A 17,748-nucleotide genomic window follows, 5' to 3' on the forward strand; every position below is an offset into this window, starting at 1 on the left:
GAATCCCATGGCCAGAGGAGCCAGGTGGGCTACAGTCCATGGGGTTGCAAAGAGTCAGACACGACTGAGCGACTAACACACTCATTATATCTTTCATTATCTGTCATATCATTTGTCTTGCTTATTATCTCTTCGCAGCTGGAATATATACTCCACTATGAATTATTCACTCGGTCTAGAAGAATATCAGGCATACTATAGAAAAGCAAAATATATTTGTTTAATGAGTGAAGAAATTGTGCCAGGCCCAGTTATAGGCAAAAATCTGACACATCACTGAGTTTACAGTATAGTGAAGGCACATATTATTGATTCTTATCAACGCTGTCTTTAAAATTTACTCCAGATTGACAAGTAATCACAAATATATAAAAGAAATTATTAAATGTGCTTAGAGTCATAAAGAAAATGAAAATATACTAAGGGGAATAAAAAAAATTTCTCTGAGGAAGTAACATTTGTACTGAGAGTTGAAAGATGAATACGAATTACATAGGTAAGGAATAGTGGATTGCAATCAGGGGAAAGGGGAGGGTGACAAGGAAGTAAGTGAAATGGGAAGGAATCCTGACAGAAAAAATATCACAGAGGGAAATCTGAGGCTCACAGGAGGCAAGAAAAGATATTGTCCCTGGAGCCAAGAGAGAACTATCACAGACTTAAGGAGACTAAAGAAACTGTTGTAACCACGCGTTCCAGGAAACAAGCTCACTCAGAAGGACAATGCAGATAGTGGAGTGCAGTTTATTACACCGGTGGGCCCAAGGCAGAGTCTCCTCTTAGCCAAGGACCCCGACCAGCATTTGTGAAAATCTTTTATACCCCATGTGTATGTGTCCGAACCCACCACCCCAAAGTCTTTGAGACTTACATAAACAAAGGAAGGGTAAATACAATCCCAATAACCCCATCATTCATGTGCCATGTGCTTAGACAGTTAAACAATTAGCCAATAATCAATAAGTCTGAGGTTACACTCCGATAGGTACAGAAAATTTATGGCCTGTCTGGAGGAAGGGGTGATTAGTGTATGTGTTCTCTTAGGTGAGGAGTAACCTGGATATGATCTTCAAGGTTCCCGTCTGGAGGGGGTCTTATCCTTCTGTTGTTTCCATAGGCACTAAACACAGAGTTCAGAGTTCATTGGAGAGGTGGCCAAGCATGATCAGCATGGACAGGCCTGAGATGGAGTCCAGGCCCTATGAATTCCTTCTTCATAACAGGACAACTAAATACTACATGTAATCAGGGTTTGATCTGAGTTGCGGAAAAATTGTTACTATGACGGACAGCATTGGGACAATAAGCAGATCCTGTACATTAAATAATAATATTCTGTCAACTTTAATTTCCTGAATTTGATAATTGTACTGGGACTAAACTGCAATGCAGGAGACCCCAGTCTGATTCCTGGGTTGGATCTGTTGGAGAAGGGATAGGCTACCCACTCCAGTATTCTTGGGCTTCCCTTGTGGCTAAGTTAGTAAAGAATCTGCCTGCTATGTGGGTGACCTGGGTTCAATCCCTGGTTTGGGAAAATCCCCTGGAGAAGGGAAAGGCTACCGACTCCAGTATTCTGGCCTGGAGAATTCCATGGACTGTATAGTCCATGGAGTCGCAAACAGTCAGACATGACTGAGCAACTTTCACTTCACTAGGACTAAATAATAAAATGTCCTTGTTTCTGGGCTTGAAGAGTCATGATATGTATAATCTACTTTTAAAAAGTTCAACAAAATAAAATAATAACAGGAATATAATATGCATGTTATATATAATATATTTAAACAAAGATAAAGAAAATGTGACAAAAATGTTAATAATGGATGAATTTAGGTGAAGAAAATATGAGATTTCTTGCAACTTTCCTAAAGATCTAAAAATAATGGATGAATCTAGGTGAAGAATATATGAGATTTCTTGCAACTTTTCCAAGTATCTAAATTTTTTTTCAAAATAAAAATTTTAATTAAAAATTTAACTCTGGTTTAAATATCAGAAAGTCAATCTCAGCATTATGGTGGCGTCCAGTGGTAAAAACATTATTTAGCAATAATGAGAAAACTACCAGTAGAATTTTTTTTTAAAAAAAGAGAGAAAGTAAATTGTGAAGAGGATCTATATATCTTTCACAAAATACTTTAAAAATAAACACAATAGGGATATCACTGATATAATCCTAAAGAAATGTGATTGATCAAACGGTGGAAGGAGAAATCACATAGAAGAGGCTTTGAACTTGTTGTTAGAAGAAATGAATTCTACTCTTCTATCAATATTTACTGGTCTTTCCTGATGGCTCTGTGATAAAGAATCCGCCTTCCAATGCAGGAGACACAGGAGATGTGAATTCGATCCCTGGGTTGGGAAGATCCCCTAGAGGAGGGAAATGGCAACCCACTTCAGTATTCCTGCCTGAAAAATCTCAAGGACAGAGGAGCCTAGCGGGCTACAGTCCATGGTGTTACAAAGAGTCGGACACAACTGAGCAATGACCAACCAATACTTACCAGCAATGTATCCTTGAATAATAAAACGCTTTAAGATATAGTTCACTTGTTTATTAATTTTGGATACCACTTCTCAACATAGTTGGGAAGATCAAATGAAATAAAAGTGTGTGTTAATTCACCACGTAGTATTAAGAGTACTATATAAGTGTAACCTAATTAAAAAAAAAAAAAAACTATATCTTCCCTTACTGCCCATAAAAATTTTTCATATAGTCTATATAATAGGTTTTCAGCCTGTATTTTCTTCCACATCAACTCTGAAGCAGGTTCAAAACCTCTTCTTTCCCTCGGAAAGAATTCTAGTGCAGTGAGAAGGCCCACAGGAGTGAATATTTTGAGGGGAACCGCCATCAACCTTCTGTCCAAAGGCTTCCTCTCTCTAGTCCTCCTTGCTGGATCAGTGTGGGCTGGTCATTCTTTATTTGGCTGTGCCCCTTGTAGGTGCAGATTGTGGACTCTTAGGTGCAACATGTGGGATCAGTTCCCTGACCAGGGATGGAACCCAGGCCCCCTAAGTTGGAAGTATGGGCTCTTAGCCCGTAGCCCACCAGGGAAGTCCCTACGCTGGTCATTCTTTGTCTCTGGCTTCTCCCTGACATTCTCCTCCTCCTCCATTCCTTCCCATACATAGAACCGTTTAATCCTCCCAAGCATTTATTTCCTTAAGGGACCCTCCAGTACCAGCATTCTCCCCACCTCTAAAGGCAGCAGAGAATTATTTTTTTTAAAAAAGCGTTTTTTATTTGCATACATAAATTATGGAATGCTGATCTGCCCTTGTGCCAAAGCCAAGACAGACCCCTAGGACGGGTAGAAGTCTGCAGCCAGAAAGGCGCTATCTTCCGGGCCCCACTCCAGCGCGCGCAGGGGATAGAAGCCCACTACGTCCCACCCAATGGGACATTTCCCGCCCGCGGACACCGTGAGCCGGAAGCTGCCGCGCGGAACCGGAAGCGGGCGTGAAATCGGAAGTGGTCAGACGGGACTCCCTCTGGAGAGACGGAACGGCCTTAGCTCCGCCCCGCTCCTTGCGGCGGAAGAGGTGAAAGGTCAGCCCTGTGAGTTATACAACATGGCGCTAGCCGTGCGCCTCCGGCGCCTTCTCTTTGTGGGACGTAGCGCCGCCCGGGGACTTCGACTTACGGCAGGTGCTGCCGGCAGCCGGGGGCAGCGTGTTCCTTGGCGACTCGCCGCCTCTGAGGTACCTTCGCTGTCCCGGCTCTCCCGCTTTCCTCCCCCGACGACCGTTCTCCGGCGGCGCCTTCCTTCTTGAGGCCCGGGGGTTCCGCGTCGCCTTAGCGTGTGTGGGGAGCTGAGGAAGGACCTCGGGGCCGTGCACCTGGAGCATTCCCGTTACCGCGAGGGATGTAGGTCCTACCCCTTTGCGCAAGCCTGCTTTCTCCTTTGAAAACCTGGCTCGGAGGAGGAGCGAGGGCCCCGGGGAACCTGCTCCTGCCTGTCTCTCCTGTGTGAATACCTGGGGGACCGTGGGGAGAAAGCCCTTGACCGCCGTGAGATGCTTTTGCCTTTCAGTGATGGCCCGATACGGTGACAGCACCTGAGGCTGTCAGTCTGTCGGACCTGGGAAAGCTTGAGGTGTCATTCTGAAAATTCCTGCGACTCAGACTTTTGTGCGGCTGCTGCTGCTGCTAAGTCGCCTCAGTCGTGTCCGACTCTGTGCGACCCCATCGACGGCAGCCCACCAGGCTCCCCCGTCCCTGGGATTCACCAGGCAGGAACACTGGAGTGGGTTGCCATTTCCCTCTCCAGTGCATGAAAGTGAAAAGTGAAAGTGAAGTCGCTCAGTCGTGTCTGACTCTTAGCGACCCCATGGACTGCAGCCTACCAGGCTCCTCCATCCATGGGATTTTCCAGGCAAGAGTACTGGGGTGCAGTGCCATTGCCTTCTCCGGACTTTTGCGCTATTTAGGTTTAAAAATTATTTTCGAGTTTCTTGCTTCATCTCCCTAATGTTAAGGAAGGATGTTGGGATGGATTGTCATCCCAGTTTTGGCATTTCCGCTAGACTGATTGGTCTTGGTTTGTGTAATCTCTGAAACAGGGTGGAAGGGTGAGGGTGCGCTTTGGGTATGTATTATTTGAACTAGAGGCTTCATTATTTTAAATACACATTTTTGACTGCCTGCTTTGTTAAGAGTTCTGGGGTGAGGGAGGGATGAATGACAGTAAGGCTGGATCCCTTTCCTTGGAAGAGCTTATAGCCAAATGGGTTGATGTTTCATGATGTGGGCAGAGGAATGGAAAGAGTATTAAGTATGACATTAGCCTCAAGTTTCCAGATGAGTGCTGTGGTGAGTTAAAAATTCCATTTTAGTGAAATGATCATAGTTTATATAGTAATAGCTAACATTTGTTGAACCATTACTATAACCAGGCATTATATGTTAAACATTACCTGATTTGTTTACTGAAATGTTTCCCTGCACCCTATGAATTAAGAACTGTTTATATCATATCTTTCTTATAATAACCATTCTAACAGGTGTGAGGTGAGATTTCATTATGGTTTTAATCTGCTTTCGCCTGGTGATTAGTGATGTTGAGTACCTTTTCATGTACCTGTTGGCTGTATGTAATCTTTGGGAAAATGTCTCTTCAGATCCTCTGCTCATTTTTTTTTTTTTTAATGGATGATGTTTTGTTTTGTTTTGCTGTTGCATTGTATGAGTTCTTAATATATTTTAGTTACTAACCCCTTATCAGGCATATGATTTGCAGATTTTTTTTCCCTTTCACTAGGTTGCCTTTTCATTTTGTTCATTGTTTGCTTTGCTGTGCAGAAGTTTTCTTAGTTTGATGAAATCCCACTTTTTTTTTTTTTTTTGCTTTTGTTGTGTTTGTTTTCGGTGTCAAATTCAAAGTCATAGCCAAAATCAGTGTCATGGAGCTTATCTTTATATTTCTTTCTAGGAGTTTCATGGTTTCAGGTCTTAAAATGAAGTCTTTAATTCATTTTGAGCTTTTTTCTGTGTGTGGAGTAAGGTAGTGGTCCAGTTTCTTTCTTTTGCATATGGTTGTCCAGTTTTCCCAACACCATAGAGACTGTCCTTTCCCTATTATATATTCTTGACAGTAATTAACTGTTAACATAGGCATGGGGTTATTTCCAGGCTCTCAGTTCTGTTTCATTGATCTGTCTGTTTATGTGCATACCATACTAGTTTGATCACTAATTTGGTTTGAAATCAGGGAGCATGATGTCTTCAGTTTGCCCTTTTTTCCTCTAGATTGTTTTGGCTATTTGGGGTCTTTTATAATTCCATACAAATTTTAGGATTGTATGTTCTATTTCTGTGAAAAACACCATTGGAATTTTGATTGGGATTTTATTAAACCTGCAGATTGCTTTGGGTGGTATGGGCCTTTTAACGATATTAATTCCTCTAACCCATGAACATGGATTGTCTTTCCATTGTGCTGTCTTCAGTTTCTTTCATCAGTGTCTTAGAGTTTTCAGTGTACAGGTTTTTCACCTGCTTGGTTAAATTTATTCCTAGGTATTATTCTCTTTGGTGTAACCATAAATGGGATTGTTTTCTTAATTTCTCTTTTCGATAGTTTGTTATTAGTATATAAAAACAATATATTCTTGTATATTGATTTTGTATGCTGCAACTTTACTGAATTATATGTTATTTCTAATAGTTTTTTGGTGGAGTCTTTAGCGTTTTCTGTGTGTACTATCATGTCATCTGCAGATACTGACAGTTTTACTTTTTTTTTTCTTGCCTAATTTTTCTGGCTGGAATGTTCAATACTGTACTGAATAAAAGTGGCAAGAGAGGTATCCTTGTCTTGTTTCTCATGTTAGAGGAAAAACTTCCGACTTTTTACGATTCGCTGTAATGTTAGCTATAAACTTGTTATTTATGGCTTTTATTGTGTTGAAGTACATTCCCTCTGTGCCCACTTTGTTCAGAATTTTATCTTAAATGTTGAATTTTGTCAAATGCTTTTTCTGCATCTGTTGATGATCATATGATTTTTGGCATTCATTTTGTTAATGTGGTATATCAGATTGATTTGCAGATGTTACCTTTCTTGTATCCTTAAAATAAATCCAACTTGATCTTGGCTTATGATTCTTTTAAAGTATTGTTGAATTTCATTTCCTAATTTTGTTGAAGATTCTTGCATCTATATTCATCAGGAATATTGGCTTGTACTTTTTTTTTTCTTTTAATGTTCTTGTCTGTCTTTGGTATTATGGTAATGCTAGCCTCATAAAAAGTTTGACAGTTTTTCCTCTTCTACTTTTGAAAGAGTTTGAGAAGGATTGGTATTCATTCCTTAAATGTTTGATAGAATGCACCAGTGAATCCATCTAGTCCTAGGCTGTTCTTTTTTGAGAGGCTTTTGATTACTGACTCAATTGCCTTAAATGGTCTGTTCAACAAAAATTTTTTTTTTAAGATACAGTCTTAGTAAGTTGTTTGCTAGTAGGAATTGATTTATTTCTTCTAGATTGTTCAAATTGTTGTGTAATTTTTCATAGTAATCTCTTATGGCACATTGTACGTCTGTGGTATCAGTTGTGGTGTCTCCTCATTCATTTATAATTTTATTTATTTGAGTCATCTCTCTTTTACTTGGTGAATCTAGATAAATGTTTGTCTATTTTGTGTACCTTAAAAAAAACCCCAAACCCATGTCTTTAGTTTATTGATCTTTTCTATTGTCTTGTTAATCTAGTTCATTTGCTTGCCCTTGGATCTTAGTTTATTTTCTTCCATGAATTTTTGGTTTAGTTTTTTAATGTGGGCATTTATAAAATTTCTCTTGTTTTCTTCTTTGAAGCATTGGTTGTTCATTGGCATAATGTTTGATCCTCACATATATGTGAATTTTCTTCTTTTCTTGTAATTGATTTCCAGATTCATGCCTTTGTAGTTAGAAAAAAATGATTGATATGATTTTAATCTTCTTAAAATTATCAAGACTTATTTTGTGACCTAACATTGTGATCTCTCCTGGAGAATGTTCTACGTATGCTTGTATATTTTGTTGCTTTGGGATGGGATGTTTTATATATACCCATTACATTTGTTTGGTTAAACATGCTGTTTAAGTGCAACGTTTCCCTATTGATCTTTTTTCTGGATGATCTATCCAGTGATGAAAGTGGGGATATTGAAGTTCCTTACTATTATTGTACTTGCCATCTATTTCCCTCTTCAGGTTTGTTGATATTTGCTTTATATGTTTAGCTCCTCCTGTGTTGCTTGCATAAATATTTACAAATGTTGTATTGTCTTGTTGGTTTGAGCCCTTTATTTTTATATAATGACATTCTGTATTTCTTGTTACAGTCTTTGTCTTAATGTCTATTTTGGCTGACATAAATATAGCTACCCTAACTTCCTTTTGGTTTGCGTTTGCATGGAATATTTCTTCCATTCCTTTATTTTCAATTTTTGTGTGTCCTGAATTATTTAGGCATCATGTAGTTGAGCTTGTTTTTTTTTTTTTTTTTGTTTGTTTGTTTTTATCTGTATTTGCCAAAAGTTTTATTTTTGTTTTAGGTTGGAAGGATTCATTAACAAAAGAAACCATTCATCACACCAATAAACAACTTCAGTATTTAATAGAGGGTTATTTGACTTAATTTCAGTATACAGTCATTAAAAGAAGAGAAGTAGAAATAATAGAGAAAAGTAACAGCATATGCACCACCATTGGGCCAAACAATGTCCAGACTTAAACAGTGCTGGGAAGTCCCTTGTTAACATCAGTCTGGAGGCCCAGTTGGGAAAAGCTCCTGGGTGGTGCATCCATCCCATGGGTAAGACTTCAGCTTGCTGCTTTGAGGACCCCTGTTTATAATCCCAGGCTGATGTTTGCATCAGTTTGCATGCAATAATGCAGCTTTTTTTTTTTTTTTAACTTTTACAATTCTGTTTGTTTCACTTTGTGAGTCATAGGGTTTTGTTAGAGCCCAGAGGGTTGGCCAGGCCTCCTTGGATTCAAGAATTCCAAGACCCACTCCCTTTCTTATCTACTCCCTTTCTCATCTATAGTGCTGCCTAACTTGCTGTCCTTGCTGGCAAGCATGCAATCCAGGCGGTGTCCAGGCAGGTCAGAAGCAGGTCAGAGGTCTGCTCTCCTGCTTCTGAAGCCAAAAATAAAAAATTCACAAGGTTAAAAAAATTTTTTTTTTCCCCCTAACAGTCTAGTCAGCTACTCTCTGTCTTTTGATTGGGGAACTTGGTCTATTTAATTTTAAACTAATTATTGATAGCTATGGCTCAGATGGGCTTCCCAGGTGGCGCTAGTGGTAAAGAACCTGCCTGCCACTGCAGGAGATGTTAGAGATAGGGGTTCGATCCCTGGGTCAGGAAGATCCCCTGGAGGAAGGCATGGCAACCCACTCTAGTATTTTTGCTTGCAGAATCCTCATTGACAGAGGAGTCTGGCAGGCTACAGTCCATACAGTCACATAGAGTCGGACATGACTGAAGTGAGTTAGCATGTGCACATGCATGGTTCAGACAGTAAAGAATCTGCCTGCAATGCAGGAGACCTGGGTTTGATTCATGTATTGGGAGGATCCCCTGGAGAAAGAAATGGCAACCCACTCCAGAACGCTTGCCTGGAGAGTCCCATGGACCAAATTCCAAACACATGGCATGCTCCAGTCTGTGGGATTGTAAAGAGTCAAATGTGACTCAGTGACTAACTCTTATTTGTTGCCATTTTCTTAAAGTTTTTTTTTTAGTTGTTTTGTAATTCCTTTGTTTCTTCTTTTGTTGTCTTCCTTTGTGATTTACTTTTTGAAATAGAATGCTTATATTCCTTTATCTTTCTCTTTGGTGTGTCTCCTGTAGGTTTTTGCTTTGTGGTTACCATGAGGGTTACATAAAACGTCTTAGAGCTTTAACAGCCTATTTTAAGTTGATAGTAACTTAGGTTTGAATGGTTTCTAAAGCTGTAAGTTTTTGCTGCTCCCCCCTCCCACGTTTTATGCTTTTGGTATCGCAGTATATTTCTTTTTATCCTTTGTGTTTGTTAACAAATTACTGTACTTATTGTTACTACCTTTGTCTTTTAAATTTCATACTAGCTTTATAAGTGATTAGCTCCCCATCTTTACAACATTAGATTTTCCGAATTTTCGTGTATGCGAGATTTATACTTTCGTGTGTTTTCCTGTTAATCATCAGCACTTTTTCATTTCAAATTAAGTCCCTCTAAGGTTTCTTGTAAGACCATTCTAGTGATGATAAACTTCTTTAAGTTTTGCTTGTCTGGAAAACTGTGAATCTCTGCCTCAATTCTAAAGGGCAACTTTCTAGGTAGAGTATTTGACAGTTTTTCCCTTCAGCATTTTGAATGTTGTGTCTCCCTTTGGCCTGTCGAGGTTGTGCTGAAGTGTCTGCTGATAGACCTTGCGGGGCGGGCTGGGGAGCCCTCGTGTGTCATAGGCTGCCTCTTTCTTGCTGCTTTTAAGCCCTCCTGCTCGTTGTGTCACTTCCGTTTCCTGTGTCTTGGTGCGGGTCTCTTTGGATTCATTTTTTTTTTTTTTTGATTGCCTGGGCTTCCTGGATCTGGATACTTGTTTTATTCTCTAGGTAAAGGAAGTTTTCACCACTGTTTATTCAAATAAGTTTTATGCCCCTTTTTCTTCTCCTGAGACACCTGTAATACAATGGTTGGTCTGCTTGATGTTGTCCCTTAAGTCCCTTAAGTTATCTTCACTCTTCTGTATTCTTTTTCTTCCCTTTGTGCTTCTCTGATTAGATGGGTTCCATTGCCCTGCCTTTGAGTTTGCTAGTACCTTCTTCTATTCTTCCAGTCTACTGTTGAAGCCCTCCATTGTATTTTTCAGTTTAGTTATTGTATTCTTCAGATCTGTGATTTCTGTTTGCTATTTTCTTTTCCTTTGTTGAAATTCTGACGTCGTTGGTCTGTTTTTCCCATGAGCTCAGTGAGCATCTTTGTGGCTTATTTTGTACACTGTCAGATAATCCCCGATTTCCATTTCATTTTTCTGAGGCCTTATAGTTGGAGAGGATTACAGCTGGTCCTTATATGTGTGTTTAATTAGCCACCTTCCCCTTAGGCCTAGCTTTGAAGATAAACTAAGAGGCCTCTGTCGCAGAAAGGCTGGAAGTGCGGTCTGTTTCCTCTGTACAGTAAATCCTCTGCGTATGCACAGACTCCATTCTGAGAGCTCATTCGTACGTCCAGTCTGTTCCCAAGTCCAACACAGTTAGCCTAGGTATCTAACTGGCACAGCGCTGTACTGTGTTGGCTGTGTAGTACTGTACTGTAATAGGTTTATAACACTTTTCATACAAATAATACATTAAAAAGTCATCAAAAAATAAAACATCTATAATCTTATAGTGTTTTACCTTGAAAAGTACAGTAGTACAGTACCAAAGCTGGCATATGGGGGCTGGCATCGAGTGAACAGGCAAGAAGAGTCACTGACTGGAGGAGGGAGAAAAGGTAGGCGATAGTAGAGCTAATAGGAGCAGAAGATATTAAGAAGAGGTGGCAAAAACACACAGACGAACTATACAAAAAAGCTCTTAATTACACAGATAACCACAATGGTGTGATCACTCACCTAGAGCCAAACATTGTGGACTGTGAAGTCAAGTGAGCCTTAAGAAGCATCGCTGTGAACAAAGCTAGTGGAGGTGGTGGAATTCCAGCTGAGCTATTTCAAATCCTAAAAGATGATGCTTTTAGAGTGCTGCACTCAGTATGCCAGCAAATTTGGAAAAGTCAGCAGCAACCATAGGACTGGAAAAGGTAGTTTTCATTCCAGTCTTAAAGAAGGGCAGTGCCAAAGAATGTTCAAACTACCGTACAAATGCACCCATTTCACATTCTAACGAGGTCATGCTCAAAATCCTTCAAGCCAGGCTTCAACAGTACATGAACCGAGAACTTCCAGATGTGCAAGCTGGATTTAGAAAAGGCAGAGGAATGAGAGATTGAATGGCCACCATCCATTGGATCACAGAAAAAGCAAGAGAGTTGCAGAAAGACATCTACTTCTGCTTCATTGACTACACTAAAGCCTTTGACTGTGTGGATCACAACAAACTGGAAAATTCTTAAAAGAGATGGGAATAACAGACCACATTATCTGCCTCCTGAGAAACTTGTGTGCAGGGCAAGAAGCAACAGTTAGAACCTGACACGGAACAACAGACTGGTTCCAAATAGTGCCGGGAGCCAACACATGAGACCCTACCCCTAAAAAGGCCATAGGGGAGAAAACCTGATGGGCAAGGCGGATCAGGTTTTCAGGGGTTTCGAAAAAGTCACCTCACGAGATCCCACCCATGACAAGGTCATAAGGAGAAAGCCTGGCAGGCAAGGCAGATCAGGTTTTCAGGGATTTCGAAAAGCTGCCCCCGGCTCTCACCTTAAAGATGATATCTGTCTTTCTGATGCCTGCCTCAATGGACTACTCCCTAATTTCTCTGACACAGGCAAGAAGGCCTTCCCCGATCTCTTCCCAAATAAGAATCAATTTAAAACTTTAATCACTAAGTTTCCCAGGTGGTGGTATTTTATGAGATTATTCAGGGTGAAAGGAGTGTTTTAATTTAAACTCCTTTGCTGGTAGTTTGTTAGCCAAACGCATTTATGCCCTTGGTACTAATATGCATGATTGCTTATAATATCCTAATCATAAAATAGCATAAAGAACCTGATTATATAAAAGCCCTAATAGATATAGAGCCCTTTTAAGGGGTAAAGGAGTCCTATTAGAAAACATAAGAAAAATTACTCTATAGGTGGCTATTGGGTTGTGATTTGCTTTCTGTGTTTTGCTTGCTGTGTTATGTTTGCTGTATTTTTGCCTTTAATGTGCTAAGGTTGTGTTGTAAAAACCATTGTTAATATAGTTAAAGATCTAGAGAAATAAGAACTTAGCCCTAGTGTGGTAACAATAAGATGGTTGTTAATTGTCAGTCAGGAGTGCTAGGTAAAAGCTGCCTCACCAAAGTTGCAGAGTCAGTATGGGGTAAACTTCTTAGATAAACGCAACTGACAACTTTTGCAGAAAGATTAATTTTTGTATTAACAAGAATATAATTCTACTTTGTACTATTTCCCTATGAGACTGTTACCTTTCAGTTAAGGTCACCATAAAAACAGAAAATAGGTTTACATTCACCTGACCTGCATAAAATGTTAATAGCCCCAGGCCAGAAGATAAGGGTACAAGACCCTCATAAACAAAGAAGTATGCAGAAAACACCCTGGTTTTGTGAAGGACAAGCTGACGTAATGTTAAACTATCGTCCCCTTAGAAATGTATGAACTTAGGGTATAAAAGCTGTGGTAAAAAATAAAGCATTGCCAGACTCTGCCAGACTCTCTGCACCCCCGTCTGGTCTTTCTCTCTCTCTCTCTCTCTCTCTCTCTCTCTCTCTCTCTTTCTCTCTCCCTTGCAGACTTGGCCCTATCAAGGCTAGTCTCACGTGTCTTCTCTCTCTCTCGCCGACGCCGTTCATCCTGAGGGTACCCCCTGGATCCTGCCGAGGCTGGACCCCGGCAAAATAGGAAAAGGAGTACATCAAGGCTGTATATTGTCACCCTGCTTATTTAACTCACATGCAGAGTACAACATGGGAAACGCCAAGCTGGATGAAGCACACGCTGGGATCAAGATTGCCAGGAGAAATATCAGTAATCTCAGCTATGCACATGACACCACCCTTATGGCAGAAAGCAAAGGGGAACTAAAGAGCCTCTTGATGGAGGTGAAAGAGGAGAGTGAAAAAGCTGGCATAAGACTCAACATTAATAAAATGAAGATCATGGCATCCAGTTCCATCACTTCATGGCAAATAGATGGGAAAACAATGGAAACAGTGACAGACTTTATTTTCCTGGGCTGCAAAATCCCTGCAGATGGTGGCTGCAGCCATGAAATTAAATTTTGACACTTGCTCCTCGGAAGAAAAGATATGACAAACCCAGACAGCGTATGAAAAAGCAGAGACATTACTTTGCCGATGGAGATCCACATAATCAAAGCTATGGTTTTTCCAGTAGTCATGTATGGATGTGGGAGTTGGACCATAAAGAAGCCTGAGCGCCAAAGAATTAATGCTTTTGAACTGTGGTGTTGGAGAAGACTCTTGAGAGTCCTTGGACTGCAAGGAGATCCAACCAGTCCATCCTAAGGGAAATTAATTCTGAATATTCATTGGAAGGAGTGATGCTGAAGCTCCAATACTTTGACCACCTATGCAAAGAGCTGACTCATTAGAAAAGACCCTGATGCAGGAAAGATTGAAGGCAGGAGAAGGGATGACAGAGGATGAGATGGTTGGATGGCATCACTGACTCAGTGGACATGAACTTGAGCACGCTCTGGGAGATGATGGAGGACAGGGAAACCTGGCGTTCTATGGTCCTTGGGTTCGCAGAGTCGGACATGACTGGGTGACTGAACAGCCCAAGTAGAGCTGAAAGGGTCATCAAGCAGAGGGGACGGAGGGCAAGTTGCAATATCACTCACACCTGATGTTGCTGGCATAGGTTCTGGTTCCTTGCTGGATTCTATTCTGTCTACCCTCTTGATAAAACTATCCAGTGCTGTTTGAGTAGTAGGTAATTTTTTTCTTATCAGAGATGACACGGTAGCACTGGACTGCATTCTGATGGCTCCTGCAGCCTTTGTGTACCATTCTGCATTCAGGTCCTGTGCCTCAAAAACTAACACTGCCTCCTCAAATAAAGAAAATGCCCTTGCCGCTTCCTGCACATGACTCTCTTTGGTTCTTCAGTTACTTCTTTCACTTGTCTCTCTTCACCCTTTCTTTGGGCCTCCAGTTCCATCAGACCATCATTAGTAAGCTCCTAACGTTGCACAGCCATGAGTTCAGTTAAGTCATCCTTTTGCAGATCTAGCTCCACCTTCTCACTGAGGGTCACTAAGTTGCCAAAGACCTCTTTGGATTCCTCATCCACTTTCTCAAATCCAAGAAAATTGTGAACAAATTGGGAAAATTGTGAACAGACTGTGGGCTTGTTTCAAGCCTCATTCATGATGATGGCCATAACCTCACACCAAGCAAAGTCAATGTTTTTTTATGGCCTTGTAGATGTTATAGTCCTTCCAAGATTGTCGCAAGGTTGTTCCTGATTCGATAAAGTATGACATGAATAATATTTCTTGAAAGTCACTCTAACTGCCTGGTCTATGAGTTAGATGAGCAATGAAATATTTTGTGGCAGATGCAGTACATGGGATGAAAGTCGTCCATGAATAGGGTGTGACATGGAGCATTGTTGAGTCAAAACATTGTTGAATGGAGCATCCTTCTCCAAGCAATATTTCTATACCTCCAGGATAGAGTGGTAGAAAAACAAGTCCTGGAACATGGCTTGTGTAAACCAAGTTTTGGGGTTACTCTTCCACGCAATAGGAAGAAAGCCCTTGGCTATGTTTTCAAGGGCTCTTGGGCTCTCTGAATGATAAACTAAGGAAGACTTCAGCTTCATGTTGCCTAAACATTGCCACCGAACAACTGAGTTAGCTTGTCATTTGTTGCTGTATAGCCTGGCGTCACTTTTCCTCCACACTGATGTGACTTCAGCCTGGCATCCTCTCAAGTACAGGCTTGTCTCATCCACATTAAAAACCTGCTTGAGTAAATACGCACCTTCATCAATAATTTCTCAAAGCATTTCAGGAAATTCCTGGAGTGCAGGAATTTTAGAATAGGGTGCAGCTACTCTATCTGCCCTCACTGCCTTGCCAGTTATTTTTATGTTGTGCAATTTGGCTCTAGCCTTGAACTGATGAAGCCACCCACGGCTGGCATTAAGAGATGTGTCCTCTGATTCTTCGCCGTGTTTCTGCTTCAAGTCTTCATAAAGGCTTTTAGCTTTCTCTTGAAGCAGCGTTAAGCTGAGTGGGACTCAAGGCTGATGCTGACCCCGCATCCACAAACCAAGCAGTTTCTCCGTCTTCTCCATCACTCTTCTGCGCTTCTTTGGTGCTATTGTTGACGTCATTGACAGCAGACCTCACGTGTTCTCTGATCTTGTCCTTGTTCTTTAGAATCCTGCTGCTTCTTTAAAACCATGTTGAACGATTCATCTTTTAAGAACAAGCGATGTCTCCCATCTCTTTGCCTTGCTCCCCTCTCTCAGTTATTTTCACTTTTGTTTCCATCGTTACCATTTCTTAGCAGCACCAGCTACATGACTGCCACTTTCATGCTTGCTTCCTAGCATCCTGGGCATGAAATAAAGATACCGGACTCCTGTGCTCTGTGTAGAGCATGCTCAGTCACCAGTCGTGTCCGACTCACTGCGACCCCATGGACCACGGCCCGCCAGGCCCCTCTGTCCGTGGGATTCTCCAGGCAGGAGACCTGGAGTGGGTTGCCATTCCCGCCTTCTGCTCTATGTAGTACTGGACAGTAAGTGCACAAAAGCACCCCCACTTACAGAGGATGCACGCAGGTGCCGTGTGCACTAGACCCGTGAGCTCACCTGGGTGATGAGCACAACGATGCGTGTTCACGTCTCTGAAAGTGTGCACAGGGTCTTGGGGGAGATACTGGTACCTGCAGCATGGCCAGGTGAGAGTGCTGTGACATGCCCGCCCTCTGAGTTCTCTGGAAGTGATTACTCTCGGCCCCTAGACACGGGTTAGGTTAGATGCCTGCTCCTCAGGCTGAAGTTCTGACGTGAGCCAGTAAGCCTCTTGCACAGAAAGGCTGCCTGCCGCTGTGCTGGGCTCCGGGGTAGGTGAGTCTGCGAGCCTGTGAGAGCTGCTTCTCAGCTCGCTGTGGCCTGTGCGCGTCATAGACCTAGGCGCCACTGGATTTCCAAGCGAGGTCCTCTGGGCGCTCCTTTCTCAGTGTAGGTCTCTTAAGTTGGGGTGCCCGTTGTGGGGTTCAGACCTTTGTTCCTCAGGGAGAAGCTCAGGGCTGTGAGTTGCCTCTCTCCACACCAAAATTGTGGTTTGTGGGAAAATTTTGTCTCAGTCTTTCCTACCTGTTTTGAAGTGGGTTTTTCTTCCTTTGCCTGATATGAAGGAGTCACTCAGCTAGTTTGGGCATTTCTTTCAGAGGAAGACACCTTTTCTTTCTTTACTAAATGTAGCTATAGGTTTGGTGTGTCTGTGTGGGAGGTGTGTTTAGCATCCTCCTAGGTTGTCATCTTGAACGAGGACCCAGTGGGGACCATTTTCAAGGCTCCTTACCACAACTAGATTCTGAAAACCTTGTAGACCATGTTAAGTATTTATTTTATTCTAAAGGTTATAGGAAACTATGAAAGTGTTTTAAACAGAGGATTCATAAGCTCAGATTTGAATTAAAAAATAACTGTTCAGTGTCAAGAGTAGGTAGGCTAGTGTGGATGCTGGAGACTAAATAAAAGATCACCTCTAGAGGACGAGTACGCTGTGTGGTGGTCTGAACTTCAGTGGTAGCCGTGGAAATGGAAATAAGTGGATGCCATAAAAGGATGTCAGTGATGTGAACTTAGTGTACCTGAAAGCTTTGATGAGGGAGTTCAGAGGAAGAAGTCAAGGATGATTTCTCCATGTTCTGTCTCCTCCAGCAGTGTGGATGGCCGTGCTGTTTCCTGGGACAGGACCAAAGGAACAGTGTACGTCCAGTGTTTTAGGAGGAGGAGGAGCTGGCAGGAAGTTAGGAGAAGAACCAGGAGATGATGGTGACACATTCTTTCCATCTAGTGATGAGTCTGTAGTTTTTAATTCCTTCTGGCTTGAAAACAGTATAATCAGTGTTGAAGAAAAGACATGTCTAAAAGATAGCTGGCTTCTTTTGTTCAACATTTATTTTTTCAACACATACATTTTTCAGAATTCATTGTATGAAAGACATTGTGTTGAGTAATGGCTAATGTTCCAGGTGAAATGGCAAATTCTAGCTCAGACAGTCTCACAAGGTATTGTTTTCTGAGCGTTGTGTCAGCAGGGGCGTCAGACAGCCTGAATATACACTTTCCCCAAGCTGTAATAATCTGTGCAGTCTTTTCTTCTGTGTGATACGCCTGCCAGGACAACAGGTGAAACTAGGGGGCTCACTGAAAAATCTGAGTCTTTTTCTCTTCTCTCTGTCACACCGTCACCATCCATCCCCCCTACCCCCGTCCCCTGTGCGCCTACCGCATCTTGCTTCTCTTTGTAACTATGAGTGAACTCAGAACATCCAGTGTTAGAAATGTGGCTGTGTCAGATTTGGTTTTACTGCTT

At 41.7% G+C, this 17,748-nt stretch overlaps 1 protein-coding gene across 2 annotated transcripts in view; it reads left to right on the plus strand.

Moving 5' to 3' along the window:
- The first annotated feature begins 3,533 nt into the window (after positions 1–3,533).
- Positions 3,534–17,748, plus strand: part of RMDN1 (regulator of microtubule dynamics 1) — a 35,272-nt gene continuing 21,057 nt past the window's right edge. Inside the window, exon 1 of one of the 2 annotated variants that reach the window (XM_061123833.1) lies at positions 3,534–3,714. In XM_061123833.1, the coding sequence (XP_060979816.1) occupies positions 3,586–3,714 (129 nt within the window). In that variant the 5' untranslated portion in view covers positions 3,534–3,585. The remainder of the gene's footprint in view (positions 3,715–17,748) is intronic. The other variant, XM_061123832.1, reaches the window with a different exon arrangement.

Source organism: Dama dama, chromosome 21 (genome assembly GCF_033118175.1).
Source record: "Dama dama isolate Ldn47 chromosome 21, ASM3311817v1, whole genome shotgun sequence".
In the NCBI taxonomy this organism is placed as follows: Eukaryota; Metazoa; Chordata; class Mammalia; order Artiodactyla; family Cervidae; genus Dama; species Dama dama.